This window comes from Prionailurus viverrinus, chromosome C1 (assembly GCF_022837055.1).
Source record: "Prionailurus viverrinus isolate Anna chromosome C1, UM_Priviv_1.0, whole genome shotgun sequence".
NCBI lineage: Eukaryota > Metazoa > Chordata > Mammalia > Carnivora > Felidae > Prionailurus > Prionailurus viverrinus.
The window spans coordinates 74738944-74763530 of NC_062568.1; the positions used below are offsets into that span (position 1 = coordinate 74738944).

The 24587-nt window shown below is 37.8% G+C and overlaps 1 protein-coding gene across 2 annotated transcripts in view; it reads left to right on the top strand.

The window, feature by feature from the left end:
- Nucleotides 1-3141: 3141 nt before the first annotated feature.
- Nucleotides 3142-24587, top strand: part of ARL5A (ADP ribosylation factor like GTPase 5A) — a 28987-nt gene continuing 7541 nt past the window's right edge. The window contains exons 1-5 of one of the 2 annotated variants that reach the window (XM_047869340.1): nucleotides 3142-3504; nucleotides 14558-14618; nucleotides 15318-15465; nucleotides 17319-17402; nucleotides 22657-22808. In XM_047869340.1, coding sequence (XP_047725296.1) covers nucleotides 3459-3504; nucleotides 14558-14618; nucleotides 15318-15465; nucleotides 17319-17402; nucleotides 22657-22808 — 491 coding nt within the window. In that variant the 5' untranslated portion in view covers nucleotides 3142-3458. The remainder of the gene's footprint in view (nucleotides 3505-14557; nucleotides 14619-15317; nucleotides 15466-17318; nucleotides 17403-22656; nucleotides 22809-24587) is intronic. The other variant, XM_047869341.1, reaches the window with a different exon arrangement.

Consider the following 24587-nt stretch of genomic DNA (forward strand, 5'->3'; position numbering starts at 1 on the left):
AACTATGAGCTTGGGGCAATCACTTAACCTGCCTGTACTTTAATCTGTTTTTGTAGAGCAGTTTTCCTTTTGGTTACAGGTCACATTGTCTTGTGTCTTTGTAGGTCCAGTAATTTTGTTACTGGGTTCAAGGTATTGTAAATATTCCATTGTGGATGGCTTGTTCTTATATTCCTCTAAAAAATGCTGGACTTGTTTTGACAGGCAATTGTAGATTAGTTTGATCCTCTGAAGGTTTGTTTTTAAACTCCTTTAGGACTAGTCTAGAGTAGGATTTCTTCTTAGGCTAATTTAGCTCCTCTTCTAAGGTCTCTGGGGTGTCTACCGAATGTCCCATATATTTAGTGACTTCTCTTCACTCTGATGGAAGGGAACTCAGATCATCCCTGGTCCTTAGTAAACTCTAAAAATTACATGTTTTACGGCTCCCTGGTACTTGTTTTTTTTTCTCAGAAATTGTTATTGGCTAGTCTCAGGTTTCTGCACGGATACAGGTTGATACATAGCCAAAGACTTAGTCGCTGACTTCAGCAGGCTTCTGGAGCTTTTCTCTGTACAGCTCCCTCCTTTCAGCCACTCTGCTTCACAAATTCTAGCTACCTTGATACCTTGGAACACTGATCTTTGTCTTCAACTCAAGGAGACTGCTAGACTCAATTTGAGTTCCCACCCCCTCTGTCACTGGCTAGGCATTGCCTCCAGGCAGAAAATCCAGGTAATGGTTAGACTCACCTCATTCATGACTCTTATCAGAGATCACAATCCTGTGCTGTATGTTGCCCAATATCTGAAAACAGTTGTTTTCTACATTGTCCAATTTCCTATTTGTTAATGATGGGAGGACAATTCTGGACTATCCCACTTTCCCATACCTGGAAGCAGAAGTTTCTTTAATGACATTTTGCATATTACTATCATCATGGATAGTCTTTAAAAGATTTTATAAGGAGTTTGTTTTCACAAATAGCTTCATACTACTTGACAAACATTTCCAATTACTGTACTTACATAGTGGTCCAAATTTATATTTCACCTATGGATCCTATAGTTGGACAATATTATATTAGGCAAATTCCCTTTTTATTTTATTTTCTTTCTTTCCTTCTTTCTTTCTTTCTTTTTCTTCTTTTTTTGAGAGCCACTTAGAGATAATCTGGCAGACTAAGCCCTAACTTTGCAAGTAAATATGGATATGATAACCATTTAATAGGTGGACAGAGATGTGTGGGGAGTTTGTAAAATGTCTTAAGAGCTGCCAAAAGTACCACCTACAGTGTGCAAGAATGGAAATATTAAAGAGTTAATGTAAATTGATTACACAAACAATATTGTTTTTCTAAATAGCCTAGAAAGAACTTTATTATGCAAATATAAACATAAAATGGATTAATGTAGTATTTTCTTTCCTTTCATATGTCTCCTCTAAATTTGGCTTTTGGGGCACCCGGGTGGCTCATTCAGTTGAGCATCCAACTCTTGAATTTGGTTCAGGTCATGATCCCAGAGTTGTGGGATTAAACCCCATAGCAGGCTCCATGCCAAGCATGGATTGGGATTCTCTCCCCCCCACCCCCTCTACCCCTCTTCCCCACTCACACACACTCTTTCTCTCTAAAATAAATAAATAAATAAATAAAAATAAAATAAAATTTGTTTTTTTAACCATAAGCCCCAAAAGAAGTCAAAGGACTTCCTTCTTGCACAGGTGTTTAAAAAGAGACACATTTTAGTCCTCTATGCTGCTCTTTGTATTACGGGTACAATTTTCTAGCTCAATTAAGAAGAAATGTAGACTGTCAAGGTCTTACTTGTTCTATATATTGAGACAAGATATTGTACAGCTAGTAGATGTAAGGTGGAAAGATGTGATTTACTGTTGATTTTGTTTAATTTCATTCAGATCTTGAGCATGGAGGGGCAGAAAAGTTCAAAATGCCTTTTATAAGTTTCACATTTTCTTCTTTCTTTTCTTTTTTTACCAAAGTTAAGGAGAAAGGGACGGAGCTGTTTCTGATTTCTTCGTGAAAGAAAAGTAAACAACTTTAGTTTCTCTTTTCCCACCTCTTGCCTTTAACAAGAGTAGAGACTAATTATCAGATTATCAAATGACCTCTTCATCGGATGACCTAGAATCAAAGAAAGACCTTAGGGACAAACCCACTGTTTTTCCTTATGTGAAAACTGAGGCCTGGAGAGATTAAGCCATTTACCCAGATAAAATATAACACGTGGAAGCAGAACTCTGATATCAAGTAACCTAATGGTTCACTTTTATGCTAGTTTCGAAATATCCCATAGTAGAAGGTTGATTAAATACAATGCGACACATGCAGAGCATGGGACATAGCTATTCTAGGTGTCCAGGCAAGGAGACTGTAAGAGCAGGGGAAAACATTTGACCTGCTGCGTAACCAGTTTGGAATAACGGAAATCCCAGCTGGAAAGGCTATTTGGGGCCATAGTCTGGAGAAAAATTAGTATCTAAGGTATTTGGACTCTCCTGCTCAGTTTTAGTGGCTACCGCAGATTTTTTTAACCCTAGGAGGGACTTGATCAAAATCGTTGCTGGGGCGAGATTGACTGGAAAGAGGAGGGAGATTGGATAGGGAAGAGCCCTGACGTACAATCCTTAAGTGCAATAAGTGATTGTGTAGGTAAGGCCACTGGCTTCAGCTGGATGGCAGGGGCAAGAGGTTTGAGAGAAAGAGAGAGAGAGAGAGAGAGAGAGAGAGAGAGACAGCGAGCGAGAGAGACAGCGAGCGAGAGAGAGGTTAAGCTTCCCTCACAGAACCCCAAAGTCTTTGCGGGGCAAGACGTGGAATTTTTGGTGTAGTGTGTATGAAAGATTGCGGATGAGTATTAGGCATTCAATTAACACATTTACATTATGGTTCCGTCGAGGAAATGCAGGGAAAAACATGAAAAGGGCAAGGACGTTAAAGCAAGTAGATAAAAGCTATCTGTCACAACCCGCAGTCCGCACTGCCTCGATTTCCCCCCGGGTTCAGTCCCGCAGGCTACAGGTCGTTCCGAAAAGCAAATGAAAGAGGGCCAAGCGGGCGCCCTTTCTCAGGCTCCGCCCCTCCGTCCGCGCGCCTGCGCCCTCAGGTCCCGTTCGTCCCGCCCCTTTCCTCCCCCGCCCGCGTGGTCGCCGCCACCGCAGCCGCCCGAGAGGAGCTGGGGGAGGACGGTGGCCCGCGAGGCTCGTCGCAGACAACGCGGCGGCGATGTCCGCGAGCCAGGCGAGTGCCGCGGCGGCAGCGGCGGGGCCTCGCACGCGGCAGGGCGGCCTGGGCTTCGGCCTCCCTCCGATTCCCAGGAAGCGAGCTGGCGGCCAGCGCGGGACCAGCAGCAGCAGCAGAGGCGGAGGCACCGGCGCGTCTCTCTCCTCCCCTTCAGCCTGAGCCGGGGGAGGCCAGGCGGCCCGGGTGGCTGGAGGGGGGGTCCGCTGCCCAAGAATGGGAATTCTCTTCACCAGGATATGGAGACTGTTCAATCACCAGGGTGAGGGGTGCGGGCCAAAGGCTTACGATTGGGGGAGAGGGTCGGCCCTGGCCGGGAGGGTGGGGGGGGGGGGGGTGGTCTCCGAATACTTCCGGAATGTGGGCGGTACGACTGCGCGCCGTCTCAGCTCTGGGAGCGGGCTGCGTTGATGCTCGTCCGGGGGCTTTCAGTCCCTACTCCCGAGTTCGGGAATGGTTTTTTTCTTAAGGGACCTACTTGCGAAATCCATTCTGCAAATGCACCCATTGCTCCGATTTCGATTTGGAAAGGAAAAGGTTTCTTGCCCCACGTCCGACGTCCCTTTGTAGGGCCTGGCCTATCTTACGGCCCTTTTTCCTCCAGCAATTGGGTTTGGACACCACATAGAAATGCTGGGGTCCTCTGGGATGAAGGTTATAGGTTATGGCCCGAGCCGCACCACTGAGCGATGGAGGGTTGCAGATTGCGGGAAACTTGAGGAATCGCTCTAGAGTTGTCCAGTACACCTCGGTTTATGAGCTCTCCCTGCACCTCCATCCCTCTCCTTGGGGAGACTAGTGCATCCCGAATGGCAATGGATCTCACTCCTTTTCCTATATTCATATTTGTGTTTAAGGTTAAGCTTAAGATCATTTTCCTGTTTGTGTTCCTTATTTAAGTGGAGGGTTTGGGGTTTTTTTGGCTGGATGAAAAGTGTTAAAGTGTTTCACTGAAAGCATGTGAAAACATGCCATACGAAACATTTGTTTATGTAGGTAACGAGCAAGTTACTACATACAGAATATATTATCACACAGGGATGCTTAAGTTTATCTGAACTCAAACATTGACTGGAAATGCATATCAGGTTTATTAAAATTTGTTACAAGATGAATCTCTAAAACTGAGGAAAGAGGATACAACTTTAATAAAACTCCATAGTCATTGAGATATACTATAGTTAGTGGTGCTCTTTTGTTCCTTTTTAACGCATGTTGGGTGATTTATCATTTCTGCTGTCAGTAACTTAGTTTGCTATTTTGTCTTGGGTGAGCTGGTGGTGGTGTCACATCCCAAAGTTTTCCAATAAAGACCTGAATGAGTGGTGGCATCTATTATGTACAACGTATCCCCACTTTCTCCTTCATGATCCAGCCTCCTATAAGAAGATGATAGGAAGGGAGCAGAAATGGAACTTGCAATTGCTGTGTATCTTTAAAAAAAAGAAAAAAAAAAAAGTGTAGATCACATGACACTCAGAAGAGCAATATTTAAAATGATTTTTCTGATATGGGAATTTTTCTTAAAATGGAGAAAACCAGTTCTAATCTGCCTGGTCTCTAGCTAGCTGTTTCTGTTGGGAGAGGGGAAGTGAGACATAGTCATTTAACCTCTTTGGGTCTAGATGTTCTCAATGTAGAACACCAGGGATCTTCGGTGAGTGACTGTGGAGCCTACAGATATTGGAAAGGTAATCTGTAGGTCTCAAGAATAGGAACTCACATTGCTGTAAAATCGGTAGTGTTTCTAGTAGATAGGATCTATTCTAGTTTTTACCTCCATAATTTTTGTATTATTTTAGCAAAGCTAGTATTTCAGCTCTGCTATGAAATTTATATTGCTTGTTGATTGAGCTCTAGTCCTGCAAGAAAAATGAGATATCTCCACTTTCTATTTTAAGTCAGTGATAAAATTATTTGTGTCTGTAACTTAAGAATGAATTACAGCTTTGCCAACAGCTACTTGCAAGTAGTAAACAATAAGGATGTTACTGCATCGTTGCTACTAAAAATTGCTAATAGTGGTGTTCTTGTTGCTTGTATTTTGTGGTAATTTTTGACTGGACATTTCTTTCAGTGTTGGGAAATTAATAGTAAGAGGAACTAATGGAGTTAAGTTTTAGAAATTTAGATGTCAAAATATTGTGAAAATGTGAATAAACTATTCTGCTAAATGATGTGGCTGTTAATCAGTAGGATCATATTTCAGAATATTCACCATTAAATCTAATGTCAGATTTTGATGCTTTTAAATTGGAGATATGATATATATGTCAGATAGATCTTGGATGCTTTATTTTACCTTCAGAAGGTACAGAACACAATCCTATGTTCTTTTCACATAAACTCTTGGAAGGAAAATTTTAGGGGATTACAGAATTGGCTGTGCTGAGGGAACTTCATGCCATATCTCTTTTTTTCTGAAACACCTTTAGAATTTTTTTTTTTTCTTTTCAGTTAAGTTTAGCTTGGTTGAGTGCACAGTGAAAGCTAATTGCATACTTCTCAAACTTGAAAAACCAGAGGTTGCCTTTAGGTGATATTTAAATTCAATAGAATATAAATTTTGTCCTAAATGGTGTTATATACATTATTTAAAGAAAAAATAATGTTTCAACAGTTCTTTGTAGTTATTCTTTGTAGTTATTCCCCTCAAAAGAGGAAACTGATGTTCCGGTGGAGTGATTTTCCTGGGCCACACAACTGGTAAATGCCACGTTAAAACACTGAAGAAATATGTTGCAGATACATGTCTTATTAAGGGAGAGATTGGCATAATTTTTTTCTTTGATTCTCCTCCCCCCCATTTATTGTTTCTCAGTTACTAAGTTATAAGTCTTTATAACAGTAGGACTTTGAAGAATTGTCATGAGTGTCTTTTAGTATAGAAGGGCTTGTGATCAGTGGTTTATTAAATATTTTTGAGCACCTGTTTGTGCCAGTTATTGTTGTAGGTGGTGGAAACAAAGCAGGGAACAAAACAGACAAATCTCCCTGCCTTTGTGGAGGGTTCATTCTAGTGTGGGGAGACAGGATATAAGCTAACTCCATCTCTAGAGATGAGATAATAATAGTTAACATTTGCTGACTTTTGCAAGGTTAGGTTCAACGCAGATTAGTTGATTTAGTCTTCACTTCAGTTGATTTACTCTTGACAACAACCCTAGGAGGAAGATTTCTCCCGAATTTATAGGGACAAAGAAACATTAAGTAACTTGCTTAAGGCACTACAGTTAAGAGACCTGGGATTTTAACCAGGGTCATCTATTGCCATAGTTAGTGCTCTTTAAAAAACAAATAAACAAAAAAACTTTCTTTGTGTAAGAAGGATTCACGTTAGCTAAACTTAAGAACTTTGTAATTTACGTGAACTATGAATAAGTTGTGAAATTTCCTTATTGATAGCCTGTATTATTCTTCTGATTGGCTCTTAGGAAAGGAGTAAGTTATGAATGAATGCTGATGAAGCTGCCTGTGCTGCTGGAGCCTGGTGCTGGGAAGGCCACCCCTGCTGCTGTTGGGGTTTTTTGTATGGGAGTTCAGCTGTGTAGAAGAGTGGAGTACATATGGAAGCTCAGTCAAAGAGATGGACTATGGCAATAAAATTTAGCTCCATAATCCTCGTTCTTGCACGCTCTGTGGATATGGAGCTGGATCCTTATATATTTTTCTTTTGCCAGCTGGCACAATATTAAGCTTTATCAGTAGACAAGGCATTGGAGGGACCTTGAATGAGGAAACAGTTTTTCTTCCTGGGTACAGTGTGCTTTTAGCAGGTTCTGTCCTGCTTTAGGAGGGTGAACACCTTTTCTAGTGGCTGGCTCCTGCACTGCATAGTGGTTAGCAATCACCAGCTGTTTCTAGCACCCACTTCAGTTGATTTCATTGTGGAGGACCTCCAGCAAAATCTCTCTCAATGAAGTTTTCCCCAACACCCTAAAGGGAAGATTTCCAGCAAGATTCACTGGCAGATCCCCACAGCTACTTTTGTGCGCCACAACCAAGGCTTTCAATGAGGTCTGCATCTCAGTCCAGGGGGCTCTGGGGAAGCTCTAAGTCCCTAAGTGTAGTGGATTCTCCTTATATTTGTCAGTCCAATAGTCTTTAGCGTTATTTTTTATTAGCCAAGCCCTCATTACTTTGATCCCATTTAATAGTTTTTTCTTTCTTTTTTTTAATGTTTATTTGTTTTTGGGAGAGAGAGCGCGTGTGTGCGAGAGAGCACATGAGTGGGGGAAGGGCAGAGAGAGGGTGACACAGAATCCAAAGCAGGCTCCAGGCTCTGGGCTATCAGCACAGAGTCCGACGCCTGGCCGAACTCGCAAACCGTGAGATCATGATCTGAGCTGAAGTCAGACGCTCAACCCACTGAGCCACCCAGGTGCTCTCTGCCCCAGTTGTTTTCTTTACACTAAACTTAGCAAGTTCAAATTGTTGTGTGGTTTCTCTTTCCTGATTGCATCTCTGATTTTGCCATGTATAATCATCGCTTTTCATTCAGCAACCTTAGTGTGAAAGAGGTGTTTTTTCCCTGAGACTTTACTACTATTGTTATAAATAGTAAGTTTATTTTCAAACTATTTTTTGTTAATGATGCTTCTAGATTTTGAAAATTGAACTTTTAATACAAAGTGACTTGATCAGATATTTCATGTCCAATCTTTATATCTTCCAGATCTGATTTATTTCTTCATTCATACTTTATTAAGCACCTGCTTTATTCCAGGTTCGGTGCTACGATAGACAACATGACAGGTGGATTTTTTGCTCTATGTAAGATAGAGTTAGGGTTTTGTGTAGTGTAGAAATGAGATGATAATGAAGGGTCAGAATGACTCTCAATTTATCTGCCTTAGCATTTGTGTTTTTTGACTTTGGTATGATTCACAGAACTAGAAGTCCTCCAGGATGACAGTGACATCTTTTCGTTTAATTTGCTGACTGGTGGTTGGAGGAATATATATATATATAAATTGAGTTTTAGAACCTGGCAATGAATGGAACTGATAGGCTGTCTGGGTGTGACAAAAGGAAATGAAGAGGGGAAACTAGGAGCATTTTCATGACAAAACAGTAAAGTATTGATTGGGAAACTGAAGCCTAAATGATAATTCCAAATTCTATCCAAGCATTGTAACCGTGTGTAGTTGTTTTGGCTTATCTGAATAAGAATGCTGTGGCATAGATACTCTAAAAGAAAAATCATACTAAACACTAAACTCGTAATGAAGCACATGAATCAAAGAATTGGAATAGCCAAAATTCTTACTGCATTTGCCCATAATAACCTTATCTTTTAGTATGCATGTTATGTTTTAGGTTTTGTAGAATATTTGTTTTGGAGTGCCTTAGAACACTTTTGGGCTACAACTTTAGGTTTTGCGTAGAATTCTGCTCCCATCTTGGTAATGGGAGGAACAGGCTGGGGTGGTGAAGGAGCCTAAGAATTTCCAAAGGAGGTTGATACAGTATTAGAAAGTCTGAATAATTTAACCCTATCATTGGTAGTAAACTGGCTTTTCACCATGAAGTTGCCACCTTTATCTTTGAGCCTATTACGCAGTTATATCTTAATTTTGTAGTTCTCACTGTGGTCTATGTGCTATACCTTAGACTTAGGAAGCAGTTAAACAGCCATTGGTGCTTTATTGTAAAACACTTAAAAATTCAAATACAGACAAATCTTGGGGAGAAGGGTGGATAGAAATTGGTGATGAATGTGGCTTGTAGGTGTTCGTGTGGGGTGAAAAGGTGAAGGTCTTCTGTATCACGGATTCCTCGTTGGAATGCCCTCCAAAGAGATCTTAGACTGCCCCATAGAACATGCAGCTCCTTGGAGATTTTCCAGGTGCCACACACATTTGATTGGAGTTTCTTTTTTTTTTTCTTTAAATTTTTTTTTTACCAATTTAAAAACTTTATATTTTTAATTCCATTAGCTTGTATTCCCTTGATGGACTTTAGAAATTCTCTTATGTCTTAAGAATTTGGAGGCATGTTTGCATATTTATGCACTTGCAGGTGACAAAGGAATGTATTGAGGTTGTAAAATTAAATAGAAGAAGGAGGTTTCCAGTACAGAAACCAGTGCTACATTACTTCCCCTCTCACCATCTTTGATGCTTTTGTCTCTTATTTTCCACCATGCCAGACAAGAATCATCTTGTTACTATCCTCCATGCCTTCTCTTCCCAGTATCCTTTTTTTTTTCTAGACACTACTGAAGACAGACTTATGGCAGTTTAAAATTTATCCACAACAGGATATGTTGTTATTTGATTCCATCTTATTGATTCTCTAGTTCATTCTATGCAGTGGTTGTAAAAATCACATCCTGTCCTCAGCAGGCAACTAACTTGTGTTATGAGAAGATGGAATCCTCTGGTATGAGCCTCTTCTGCCATGTGCTTTATCTCAGTTTATGTCTGTGTGTTATTGCACAGTGGGTTTTGTTCACAGCAATTTTACCTTGCTTATGTTCAGCTTGTGGTCAGGTATGATAAAGAATCTTTCTGTAGTATTTTTTTGTCTAGTAGTCCTTCCTTAGAGAAGTGGTAGAAAAGTACTATGGTTGGAATCAGGAAATAAGTCCTATGGGGCATGGCTAAAATAAGGAGACCGTTTTAAAAAACAAAGCTAGGTAAGTTTTCACCTTAAAAGCTATCATTTTATTTTATTTTACTTTATTAAAAAATGTTTTTTTAGAATTTTATTTTAGAGAGGGAGAGAGAGAATCTTAATCAGGCTCCATATTCAGTGTGGACCCTGATGCGGGGCTCAATCCCATGACCCTGGGATCGTGATGTGAGCTGAAATCAAGAGTTAGATGCCTAATTGACTGAGTCACCCAGGTGCCCCAAAAGCTTTTAGAAGGCTGGAGAGCTTTTCTACATATACGCCTGCTATTACTCAAAATATGTATTGAAACACCTTTTATTTATTATTACTATTTTTTAATGTTTATATTTGAGAAAGAGAGAGACAGAGTGGGAACAGGGGAGGTGCAGAGAGAGAAGGAGAGACAGAATCCGGAGCAGGCTCTAGGCTCTGAGCTGTCAGCACAGAGCCAAACACAGGGCCTAAACTCTGAACTGTGGGATCATGACCTGAGCCCAAGTTGGACGCTTAACCAACTGAGTGACCTGGGCACCCCTATTTATTTTTTTTTAAGTTTATTTGTTTAGAGAACAAGGGAGAGAGAGAATCCCAAGCAGAGCCCAAAGTGAGGCTTGATTATGAGATCATGACCTGAGCCGAAATCAAGAGTCGGACACTTAACCGACGCTTAACCAGGTGCCCCTAGAAACTCCTTTTAGAATTTTTTAGACAAATCTTTAAATCATTCTTATCATTTAGGGGTTACACTTCATTTAATGGAAAAAAGATAGCACTCATTTGAACCATCTTTTACTTTATGGCTGAGATAATACCAAGTGGCTCCCATCCCCCTTTAAATTCAAATTCATCTTCAGCTGTTAAGGGGTCTTCAGCTGTTAAGGGGCTCTGTGTGAATGCTCAAAACAGTGTACCACAGGCTCTGATAGCAGTTACAAATGAAATGTAGCAAAATACTTTGAAAAATGGAAGCATGGTTAGAATAAAACTCCAACCTCTTTAAGTGATGAAGGACTTTGTAACAGACAATGCTTTTTGTATTTGGGGTGTCTGTGTTATTTGTACACACACACTTTTTTAAGTCAGTCTATAGTTATTTGTCATAGATTCTTGCCTATATTTGTATTGTTTCTTTTTCCCCTATTAATTTGATACTTTTTAGAATGGTATTTCTCACATGGGTCAGATTAATTGTATTTTCTTCCTGAGTATTGGCCTAAAGTCTAGTCTGTCTAGTCTTAGTCTAGTCTGTCTAAATTTAGTCCAGGTGATACAGTGGAGGTTAGAAAATGATATTCCTGAAACTAAAAATAGTTGGCATTTTGAGAATGGTATTATTAAAAATTAGTATTCAAGTGGGAAGCTAAAAATTTTCATCCAAGCCAGAGATCACAGTATAGCCTGATGTGAATTCTGCTTAATTAAAATGTTTATAGGTGGTTGTAGTAATAGAAGTGAAGAAGAGATACACCACTAAAAGAAGAATGCTTATTCTGGGGGGCATAGAAAAATACAGAATTAGGCAGAATTGCCATGCATTTTAAAAACTTTGCAGGTAAAATGGTACCTTCCTTCAAGAACTCTATAATCTGGCCCTGATGCAGGTATGGCCCTAATGTGAAGATGGATATATCCAGTCATTAAGCTTATAAAACACACCCTTTGACGGGAGCCCATGTTCCCCAAATAATCTGACCACCCTATTGCTTTTCCTTAGGGAGAGACTGCACTTGCCAGGTTAGTTTTGAACATTTGATCTCATTGTATGTTACTCATTTTGGCATTCTTGTGTATATGTCATTTCTGTGAGTTGCTTTCTCTGAGCCCTGTCTACTCTGAGATACTAGCAGGATTGAGTTTGTGGACCTGGGAGATGAAGGGCCATGCACTAGGTAAATTCACTAGAGAGAAACATCACTTGATGAGGCCTTTGGTGGTCATTCAACTGAACTTCCTTTAGCAAGCCTTCTACATGTTATTAACCCTTTATTTAAAATAAGTATCATCTTTGTATTTGATCATTTTCTCAGTTCCTTTACCCTAGTCACCTCGAAAGATTAAATGTACTGGGCCCTGCATCTTTAAAATTGTTTTTAAGAACCTATATGGGGGAAACATGATCATCTCCCTTTAGAACCCTAGTGGTCCTAAGCTGCCTGCCCTCTCTTCAGAGAAATGAGTGATTGGAGAAAATAGACTGTATTAAAATTTTCTATTTACTTGATCTTCCTATTTTTGTATAATAGGAATTCCCCTCTACGGTAAATGGCAACTATTGGAAAACTTAGGCCATCTCATTGAAAAGGCTTTTTCTCAAAGATATCCTTACTGTGAGGTGTTACAATCCTCAACATCTATTATTTATAGAATGAATAGTAATTAATTCAACATTTGTTGAGTACCTCGTGCCAGGAAAAGTTGTAGTGACTGGGATTATAAAGATGATTGGCCTGGGATCTATACGCATAAAGCATGCCACATTGGGCTGAGAAGATTAGTTAGTGTATGTGTAAATAGTTAATGATAAGTGCTAGTTAGAGATATTGTGGAAAAGCATGAGAAAGTGATTTTGGGGGGAAAACTAAACTTAAAAGATTAGTAGGAATTCCCTAAATGGAGAATTGGAGAAGATAATTCTGGCTCAGGGAAAAACCGAGTAGAGGTAGAGAAATGTTTGCTGTAAAGACATGTGGCAGCTTATGTGGGGAGAATGGCTTGAATTTCAGCCTAGGTACCTGGTGGTAGTGGTGAGAGATAAAGCCGGAGCTTAGTCAGTTATGACTGTCTTTATTTACAAGGCTGAGAACTTGTGCCATGTCTTTCTGTCAAAATGGAGAGCCATCATTTCAATAAGAGTGGTGGTATCAGCTTTATAGTGTAGAACAATTACTGTAAAAACAGTGGGAAGGTGGATTGGAGACAGTCTACTTAGGGAAGGTTTTACAATAAGAAATGAGAAGGACTACAACTAGGACCGGTGAAAGGAGGCAGGTTCAGGATATATTTTTGAGGTGGAATCCATAGAACTTGGTGACAAATTAGTTGTTGGGGTTGAGGGAAACATTGAATAAGCTCCAGGGGCAACTGAATTTGTGGTAATGCCATTAAGCAAATTAGGTAGAATAGAATTAGAAAAAGGTTTGAATGTTGGGTTTGGGATATGTTGAGTGGCACTGTGTCTACTAGATAGGTTGGAGTTTAGGAGAGATTTGGGATTAGGAACAATCTTTCTTAGTGGTTGGCACTGCTCATGTGCTATCTTAATCATTATACAACTCTGAAAGATAGGTATTGTTGTCCCTGTTTTATAGCGAGAAAACTTAGGGATTAGAGAAATAAGTCATTTGCCCAAGATCACATAATTGCATGTCTTTTTCCATAGTGCTTGTGTTACCTACCGCTGCGTAACAAACCGCTCCTAAATTTTGTGACTTAAAGCAATAATTTATCATTTATATGTCATGGTTCTGTGATTTGACAGAGCTCAGCTAGGAAGTTCTAGCTTGGGATTCTCATTTGGTTGCAGTTAACATCTAGAACTAGAGTCATCTATAGCTTGACCTGGCTACATATCCAAGATGGCTTCTTTATTTGTGTGTCTGGCATCTCATCTGGAATGGCTAGAACAGCTGGGGCAACCATGTGGTGATCTGTCTCCACAGGGTCAAGCCACATGATCAGCTTAGGCTTTCTGACTTACGTATATAGTGGTTTGGGGATAGTAGGACTTGTTACATGGTGTCCAGTTTACTCCAAGGGTAGTTGTCCAAGAGAGCCAGGCAGCTGCAAGGTTTGTAATGGTCTAGGCTTGAAGTCACACAGCATCACTTCTGCTGTATTCTTTTGGTTAAAAGTGAGTCACAGGACCAGCTCAGATTCACATGGAATCAGGGAAGGGAGGAGACTATACAGACACCATCTTTGGAAATGAGCTTCTTCCACATACTATCTTTGGAATAGTTTTTATTTTTTTTTAAATTTTTTTTTTTTTTTCAACGTTTATTTATTTTTGGGACAGAGAGAGACAGAGCATGAATGGGGGAGGGGCAGAGAGAGAGGGAGACACAGAATCGGAAACAGGCTCCAGGCTCCGAGCCATCAGCCCAGAGCCTGACGCGGGGCTCGAACTCACGGAGCGCGAGATCGTGACCTGGCTGAAGTCGGATGCTTCACCGACTGCGCCACCCAGGCGCCCCTGGAATAGTTTTTAGATAGCATAGAACTAGATAGGCCCTAAGAGTGCCTGCTAAATAAAATGTGAAGAGAATGGAAGAAGACAGCTTTGGGAAACATGAATGTTTTTGAAGGAAGACCCAAGGAAGAGGAATCTGTGGTAAAAAATCTATATATATCAAGAGAGAGTGGAAGAGAACTTGGAGAAAGTGGTGTCATAGAAGCCAAGGGAGAGGGAGTCGCTGCCACCATAGCCATACATCGTTAGATTTTTAGAACAAATTCTAACCTTAGAATTTGGTTAGATTGGGTGTTAGAACAATTCTGTGGTCTAAATGTACTCAGTTTACGGTTATCTATGATGGGACTTGGCCTTCTGCTACCAGATTTAAAGGCTGACCTTTTTTTCTAATTTACCCCACCCCACTATGTACCCAGTTGATGCCTAAAATTCACGGTTAGAACTTAAATGGCCTATTTTTGTTTTTAATTAATAAATTATTAATGTTTTTTTTTTTTAATTTCAGAGCACAAAGTTATCATTGTTGGGCTGGATAATGCAGGGAAAACTACCATTCTTTACCAGTTGTAAGTATTAACTAGTTTAAAATTTTTATTTTATCATTCATAATTATTTTTTCTGCCTGGGTAATATTTGATTAGCAAAAGCAATAAAAAGTTATATGGAACCTAAAATATTCTGTAAGAAGTCAGGTTGACTCTAAACCAGGAGCCAGATTTAAGCAACTGTTGTAGGACAGCTAGAAATTTATATGATGTAGAGCATGTTGTTCAGTATTTTTACTTATAGAAAGTAGAGAAATATTGTTTATATAGTTTCTGGGATTCAATCTAGAGTATTCCGGATCGTCCACTACCTAGTTCCATCCCTGTTTAAACCCTTACCTTACTCCTTTTTTTTTTTTTTTTCTAGAAAAAGAGGGCACAAGTGAGTGGACAGAGACAGAGAAGTGGGGTTCACCTGAGGCAGGGCTGGTGTTCACCTGAAGTGGAGCTCATGCTCCCCCCAAAGCAAGGCATGTGCTCACCCGGTGTGAGACTCAAGCTCATGATCTATGAGATCATGACCTGAGCCAAAGTCAGATGCTTAAGGACTGAGCCACCCAGATGCCCCAACCCCTTACCTTACTCTTCTGAGCTAGTGGGAAAGGGCCATTTGGATATAAAATATGAAAACTCATGCTGATTTATCCTTTAATTGCAAAATGCTCAAACAATCTAGCTTCCCTGGTAATTGTAATATATTTGAACTTTTTTTTTTTCTAGTTCTATGAATGAAGTTGTACATACATCACCTACAATTGGAAGTAATGTAGAAGAAATAGTGATTAATAATACACGTTTCTTAATGTGGGATATTGGTGGTCAAGAATCTCTTCGTTCTTCCTGGAACACTTACTATACTAACACAGAGGTAATGTTTCTTAATATACTAAAACTTCTAAGAACAGAATGCTTGGGAAATATCTTCTAGATGTGAACTCTTATAATTAATCTTTTTGAAATATCCCAATATGTTAATAAAAGTAGAATTTAAACTTGATAGAATCTTTGATTCCCTGTTTCAGGGTCATTGTTCTGTATATCCACTCTCATTGAACCTGTCTATAGGGAGAATTGGAATGAAGGGGTGATTGATTAGTCTGATTATGTATGGATCCCAGAACTCATCTTAAATAGTTGTTTTTACAGTAAGTTCAATCTCACACTTGGTCATTTTATTTCTCTCTTAGTATTTATTTTTGTCTGCATACAGAAAATCCTAGTTAAATGAGAGGGTTCTGGAGGCTTGAATCCTGGCCAGACCTTTACTATGTATGTTCTTTTATGCAGCACAATTGCACATGAAATAATTCTTCTTTTGGTTGTAAAGCAATTTGGACATAAATCATATGTTTTTATTTATATGTTATTTCCCAAGAGGCAATTCAGACCTATGACATTTGAGACCTTTATTGTATAGACCTTGTAAATTGAAAGTTCAATTTATTGTGACAGTTGTTTTTGTAGTACTGATTATAAAACTCCAAATGTATATAAAGATGCATATTGTATCATTAAGACACTATTAATTGTCTCTAATGACCTGATCCCCTAACACTTTGCTAAGCATTTGATCATGTATTTTGGAGAAGGAAAGGTATATATGGTTAGTATTTCTGTGTATAATGCTGCAAGTATCAAATTTATGACAACGTCTTAAAAATTAATGGTTTTATTAAAATGCCTTAGAATAGGATGGGTCTTAGGTGAGTGTCAGGTGAAAGAAGAGGTAAAGTAGCAGTTCTCTTAGCCATCTGCCATATGGTTAATGACATCTGATAAATAGAAAAGACTCTGAAAATTAACAGTGGTTTATCTGGAAATGGAAAGCTGGTTTTAAAAAATCCATAGTGCTTGTTCTTTATAAGCAGTGTTAACCTGGGCATCACCAGTGCCATCATAAAGTGACTGTTTCGGGTTCTGCTTCCATGGTGGTTCTTGGTACTTGTGCAGGTGAAGAAGAGGTACAGTGTAGCTCAGTCCTCCTTGGCTCCTTCACAGGTCTCACTACATCTTCTGACCCTAGTCTCATCATTAGTTCAAGAAAGAGTTGTGCTTTCAGGCAGCAGGTACCATTTACATAAACAAGAGAAGCATGGATTTCAATAGATGTATTCTTTCATTTGTTGATTTTTAAAAGTTGATTTAACTGTCACATTACTCCCGTATCATGCCCTTTTAGAGTTTCAGATCGATATTAATAAATAATATCTGTAGAAATATCTAAAATCTAGGATTATAATGTATTCTTTTTCATATTTTTTCTCAGTAAGATTTTTTTATTAAAGTCTAATTAGCGTACAACATTATATTAGCTTCACTGTATTTTTTTCATATTGACTGTAGTGCACGTAGTTGGATACAAGCTCATTACCATTCAAGACATTAATTTAGAAACAAACATGTATATTGGTTAGAATACTAACGGAGTAGTATTAATGGAGTAGAATATTAACGGAGTAGTAGAACTAACATTCTAATAGTGTTAGCATTGTAATCTTTTTTCTCTTATTTTCTCTTAAAAATTAGCAAATGATATTTGAATAGAAATGGATCAAACCTTCAGGCTTCACAATGTATATAGAAGGTATCTCTGGTTTTCCAGTAATACCATACCATGAGGCTCTAATTTCTTGGTATTTGTGGTCTGTAAATCAATTAAGTACTTTATAAATTTTATGAATATTGAATTGTGTAATCACTATTTTTTTGTAATTATTTTAGTTTGTAATTGTTGTTGTGGACAGTACAGACAGAGAAAGAATTTCTGTAACTAGAGAAGAACTCTATAAAATGTTAGCCCATGAGGTAAGTAGAATTCTGGCATTGTGTGTGTGTGTGTGTGTGTGTGTGATATTGCTATTACATTTGTTCTTTCTACTTTCTTGTTACGATATTACTTCAAATATTTATTTATTTGTTATTTTTTAAATAATATTACTTATTAATATTACTTATTAATTTTTGTAAAAAAGGTTTTTTAAGTAAGCTCTACGCCCAGTGTGGGGCTTGAATTCATGATCCTGAGATCAAGAATTACATGCTGTATTGACTAAACCAGCCAAGCACCCGTACTTCAGATTTAAATACGGGCTTAAATCTGTTGGCCATTCTGCTTTATCAGTTTGACGCTTCCCAAATTGGAAGTGTATCTGGAAACAACAGAAAGATTGTGGAGTCAGTTATAGATTTCTATTTCTTTTATCCTAGATTAATTTGGTCTAGAAGTTTTCCTGGGTGAAAAGACCTAAATTGGCTTTCATTTTGCCTTTTATAACAATAATTATATAGAAGGTTATCACTAGAAATGAGATTTTAAGGTCTCATGGACATTTAGTAAGGCTTGATTGTAACTCAGTTATCAGACTAATACTTAAATGTTGTCGTTCTTATGTTTCTCTGATATTGTCCCTTTGAGTAAACAAACAAAACTACGTGACTAGCCACATTTTCTTAGTCTTTGAGAATTATTATAGGTAGCATGATTTAAAAATGAAATAAACTAAACAATATAGTTAATAATAATAAGTTATAAAATCATATAATATTTACTGTAGTAGCAGTTGATTTTTTTTGTGTGCCTTTTATTGCAAATATTACACTCTTTTTTTCATGTTTATTTATATTTGAGAGAGAGACAGAGTGCAAGTGGGGGAGATGGCAGGAGAGAGAGGGAGTCACAGAATCTGAAGCAGGCTCCAGGCTCTGAGCTGTCAGTACAGATCCTGATGCAGGGCTTGAATTCACAGACTGAGATCATGACCTGAGCTGAAGTTGACTGCTTAACGGACTGAGCCACCCAGGAACCCAACAGATATTACATTCTTAACTCATATTTATAGACAGAAATAGAAAAATTAATGTTTAGATTTGTATGTGTAACTGTTAATTTTAGTGGAATTTTAACAAAGCTTAAAAAAAGCCGGTGTATCTGTAAGGAAGTTTTATGTTAATTTTAATATTGATTTGATGATTTGCTTTTGAGATTTGCATTAGGAATTTTGGAATGTTTCTGGCATCCGGTCAAGATGTAAGGACACCTAATAAAGTGGTTGTATAAATTGAAGTTCTGTTTTCCATGTGGTGATCACGCCCACCAAAGATGCACCTTCTCCTGTCTTGGATTCATTCTGGCAGCTTTGTGAAACCCCTTGGGTTTTTAAAAAAGATAATACCTGTTGCTATTCATGCATTTAACGAGTTTTGATTCTAGTTTGGGAAACAAAAAATAAACTATAAAAAAGGTAGAAAACTAAGGATTTTCTTTTTTTTTAAATTTTCCTTTTGTATTTTACACCAAGGAGTTATTGTTGTTTGAAGATTTAGGAAAAAGAAAAAGAAGACACAAATGTATTTGTATCTTGAGTATGTTTTTTACACTCTTAACAGATAGTCTTCTTCTTTGATCCTTGTTCTAATTGGCCAATATATAGCAGGATCAAAGAGCTCAGTAGTAGGACTCAAAGTCATTGAATTTTACTAGCTGGGGACATTAAATTGAGCTGGTCACTTCCTCTCTTGTGGATGTTACTCATCTGTAATGGATGAGTACAGTGAGGTCCTGAAAATTTATTTGACTTGACCAGATTTTTAAGAGCCAGGATTTCAACTTAAATATTCTCATTATTCAGACTCTTTGCTAAGAAGAAAAGAAAAAAAGACAGAAATAAGGCCTAGTTGGAAAGTGAAAGAGACTGAATGGGGAGAGTGCCAGAGAAGAAAGGAATTACAGATGAAGTTGGGAGCTGGATTAAACAAATTAATAGGGTCAGAAAGAGCCAAATAGGCAGAAATCTGAAAAGGGGCAAATGGATCAAAGAATGAGAATGTGTGAGTGAAAGACAAATTTTGACATGGGGTTAGTCAGATGTTTCATATATATCATAGCAACCAACAAAATCTTTTTACCATCACTAATGTTGCTTTATCTGTATTACTGAATACAAAACTATAAAACTATAAAATGATTTTAAATATTTCCGAAAGCTTCATCTTAAATGAAGTGCAAAACTTTGAAGATCATGAATTTTAAAATCATTCCAAACACAAAAGGGTAGATGACGTTTTATTTGGAGTAACTCAACTTCTAGGAATTATCTTTGCAAGTGAAGCTTGGAGAAACATATTGACAACTGCATAAGGCATATGGAAGATGCTAAATAAATATGTCTTGCGTGTGCTGCAATTATTCATCTTTTTCACTAAATGAAAAAATATTTTTAGACTCTTAGCAACAATCTGTAACAGGTAGCAGAAAGTTTTTCAAAGTTTAAAATGGCTAATAGATAAAATCACCACTGTTCACCTTGTACTTTGACCTCTTGCTAAGTCCAGTTGATGAACAGCCTTAATCCAATATATCTCTTTTCTGTTAGCATAATGTATAAATGATGCTGAAGTTATTTAATAAATAAAGGAAGATTTTCTTCTCTTGCTAAATACTGCTTAAAAATAGGGAAAATAGCTGTTTGTTTGTTTTTTTAAAACAAGAAACCTGGGACACCTGGGTGGTTCAGTCATTTAAGATTCCTGGTTTCAGCTCAGGTCATACCCTCACAGTTCATGGGTTCAAGCCCTGCTTCGGGCTCTGCACTGTCAGCACAGGGCCTGCTTGGGAATCTCTCTCCCTCTCTCTCTACCTGTCCCCACTTGTTTGTGCACACATGCACATGCGCTCTCTCTCAAATTAATAAACTTAAAAAAATGAAAAAAAAAAACAAGAACCCCAAATAAAAAAACTTGAACCTATGAGATCTAGAAAAATTATATTCAATATGGGTTTTCCTTTGAAATCTTTCAATAGAATGGCTGTATTTTTTGTTCTTCAATTTTTAGTCCAGGGGCTTCTTCGAATAATTTCATCACTAAGAGTGATGAGTATAGATTATATACAAATAATATAGCATAAACTATGTGTTTCAACTTGTGCCAGGTATTTCTAATGTCAGAAATGTGCTCTTTAAACATGCCAGCATTAGCAATCCTGACCTATATAAGATTTCAGCATATACTAGTAAGAGGTATTGAAACCTGGGAGATAGGAAGATAAGGATTACATTCCATGGAAAGTCCATCTACTCAGTGATCCAGCCACATATCAACTATTGATAAGTATGCTATTTTCCGTTTAGGGTAGGAGAAAAAGTACTTGATCCTTGATAATGAATATAATAGATATCCTGGTTATAGCCCATCCCTTCAACTTTTTGCCTTGTTTATAAGACAGGTGAACTGAACATAGGTGAAATAAATTGAACATAAAATCTTAAAACTTAACATTCTAGAGTATCCTTTTCTGACCCTGTTTTTCAGGTAACTGTCATTAACCATGGTAGCATAACTGCCATCCTGGAGAGGGCGCTGTAGCTAAAAGTCTGTCTTGATTGTTGTATAAAACATTTTGCATGACTCCTTTTAACAAATAAGAAATTTACTATTTATATTTTTTATTGACATCAGAAATAAAATCGTATAAATTGTTGAAACTATGTTCTCATAAGAGTAAAATAATGTGGAGCAATGTCAATTTGTATCTACTAAAGACTTTCTTATTTCAGACACAGATACACACGATTGAAATAAAAATATCCTATAAAGATGTCATTCTGCACAGTTGAGAAAACTTGCAAGCACAGCACCAAAACCTTAGTTTTCTCAGTATCTCTCCATATATGTGTGTGTGTGTGTGCGCGCGCGTGTGTGCGTGTATCTATACACACACATATATATGAGTGCATCTATCATGGGTTCTTAATCTAGGAACCATGAATGGACTTTAGAGTATCTATTAACACCCTAAAATTACATATAAACTTTTTTTTGCGTATATACATATATACATTTTTATGAGGAAAAGGTCCATGACTTTCAGCAGATTATCAAAGAAGTTTCCGTCTTTAAAAATGGGAGAGGGGAGGGTAGGATAGAGCAAAAGGCGATGACTAACCATTGGCCTGCTTTGTGAATAAAACATTAGACCAGTCAGTTTGGGGTATGCACAAAGATAAAGGTGATCCATGTTTTCAGGACAGTAAGCGAACTAACATTTACTGAACTGTTACCTGAAGCCAGGTACTGAACTGAGTGTTTTTCATGTAGTAGTTCATTCATTCAAACTATATCCGCAGGAGGTAGGTGATAGTCTCAGAATTTTATAGATGAGGTGCAGCAGGTATAGTGGGAAGATCTCAGCTCAAACCTGGTTCTGTCATTGAGTAGCTGTATAACCTTGTATGAGTTACTTACTGCTGAGTTTTAGTTTCCTTATCTATAAAATGGGAATAGTAAGACCTACCTTGCAGGAATCCTGTGAGTATTAAAAGAGATTTTATTTGGAAAATGGTTAACATAATGGATGTCTTGCTCAGATTAGATACTCAATAAATGTTATGAAGAACAAATTCAGTAAGATTAAAGAATTTGCTTCAGAGGCAGAACATAGAAGTAGTAGAACTTACTGTCTAATTGGGAAATTTGATAAGTTTAATGCCAGTCCAAAATGGCCGTATTGAATATTCAAATCTAAGGAATCTACATGGACAAAGAGGAGCTAGGTCTCAGAAGAATAGGATTGGTTTAGGATAGCACTTCTCAACTGAGAATTAAGCTCTAAGGCCCTAAGGCGTACATGGTGTGTTTCCTAGGCACCTAGAAGATACTAGCTTTAGGTATGGGTACCTAAAGAATAGATAGGGGTAAAATTTTGAAAAGTTCTTGAGTGCCAGGCTAAAGAGTAGCTCTTGGCCATGGAAACCTAGTTTTGGATTAGGGGAAGGGGTAAATATGTATTTGAAGTCATGACTATTGTTTAATATAGCAGTTGGGACCATAAAAAATGTAATTTAGGGCTATAAGAAATATGTAAATCCATACAAATACAGATGTGTTTATTTAAAATGTGCTTAGTTTTAAGTTTGCCATCTATCAGCATCAGAGCCGTGAGATGCTTTTATGTCAGGTAGTCGAATTCTAGGTTAAAAGATTGTCAAAAGTATTTGTTTAAGTTGGAAAATCTGTGAATAAAAATGCACTGGCCTTTTTACAGTTTTATTTGCTTTTATAGGACCTAAGAAAAGCTGGATTGCTGATTTTTGCTAATAAACAAGATGTTAAAGAATGCATGACTGTAGCAGAAATCTCCCAGTTTTTGAAATTAACTTCTATTAAAGATCACCAGTGGCATATCCAAGCATGCTGTGCTCTTACTGGCGAGGGGTAAGAGGTCTTTTAGAAAACATGTATTTAGTTTACAAACATGTATTTTTTCTTAAAGTCAATAAATATTTAAGGCTACCATGTATAAAACAACGTAAGGGATAATCTATATCTATAATTAGAGTTTTACCTTGGTTCTATAAATAAAACCTGTAACATACACGTAATACATATGAACATACTGAACAAATCCATGTGAACGTGTAGGTGATAGAGTTGCTGTAGGGGTTCAGGGAAATGGAAGTGTGAAGGAGAGCTGGACAAGTCAGGAAACTGTTCGTGCACTGATGGTGGGATTTAACACTGTAGCAAGTCTGTGTCTCCAGTGCTTTTCATAGGGTGTATCATGTATCCGGTGTATCATTTATTCCTCGTAATAATCTGGTGGACCAAGTGTCTTTAGTTTGCATTTTATCCATAAAGAAGCTGAACTAGAAAAGGGTTCAAATGTAAGACTAATTTGGGAGTACTCATTTTGCTACCATTTTGCCACTCATTTTGTCAAGAGGAGGTCGCTGCACTTAAAAAAAAAAAAAGTTAGAATTGGAGAGAGTGTGGCATGAAGGTTCCTGGTTTGGGAAGGAAAGGTAGGTGCCTACAGTAGAATTTTGCCCTAGTCTAATGCCCAGACCTGAAAGGATTTCAAGAAAGATGTGGTTGTCAGCATTGTCAAATGTAAGGTCAAGGATCAGGAGGATGGAGAGAATGCTATTAGGAGAGATGGAATAAAGGAGGTTAGACATAGGATAAAGAGCTAGAAAGATGAGCAAATTAAGATTTTTGGTGTAGTTTTTCCAAAATATGGTGGATCTGTATATATTTAAAAGCAGTGAAAAATAAATTGGAGATGAAGATTCTAATTAGAGGTCTTACATTTGAAGTTGAGGTTCTTCAGGTACTTGGAAAGGGCAGAAGCTCGGGGCAGAGATAAGATAGCTTCAGTAATCCATTATATTGGTTCACCCTTCACCCTGGTCTTGTGAGGAAGAGAATTTCTCTCACTTCAGCTAACTCATCTGTGTCTGCCTCAAGCTTCTGCTCTTAACCTAACATCAGAAGAACCTCAACCCCAAATTTAAGACCTCTATTTAGAATCCCTCATGTATCTATTTAAAAGCAGAGAAAAAACGAATTAAATGGAGCTGAAGCTGAATCTTAGTGAACTAGAAGGCAGTATTACCTGATGACAGACATTTGATAGAGCATAATTAGAACCTTAAGAAAGCAAATATGTGCATTTTAAAAAGTCACAAATAATACCAATTGTCCACATCCTCATTTAGGTAAAAAAAATACCTTATCCATTGCATATTTCTTTGTCAAATAATTTAATACATGTTAAGATACATTTATAGTTATAGATATATCTTTATACATTGTCTTTGTCTACCAAAGGCCTTTAAGCAAAAGCACTGATTTTAATAAATTTGACAGCAAAGAAGATCATCTAGAATTGGTAGATGATCAACTTACATACTTTGAGTAATTGTGTGGAAAATACATCATTAGTTAGGATGGATATGAACCCTGGCAATTTCATTCTTAAAAGAGGAAATCAGTGAATGATCGTATATCTTTTCAATTTTTGGGTTTATGGGGGCTTCCCTTTGCAGTAGTTATCAAGTGGAAATGTTTGGTTTGGGTGAAAATGTTTCCCTTCTGCAGTCTAGCCACCTTGATCTAAATTCTTGGTTTTAGTATTGGTTGGCATTTTGACCCCCACCTCTGCCATTTGCTAGCATCTTTTAAGCCTGGATTCCCTCTTGTGGTATGGGAAGG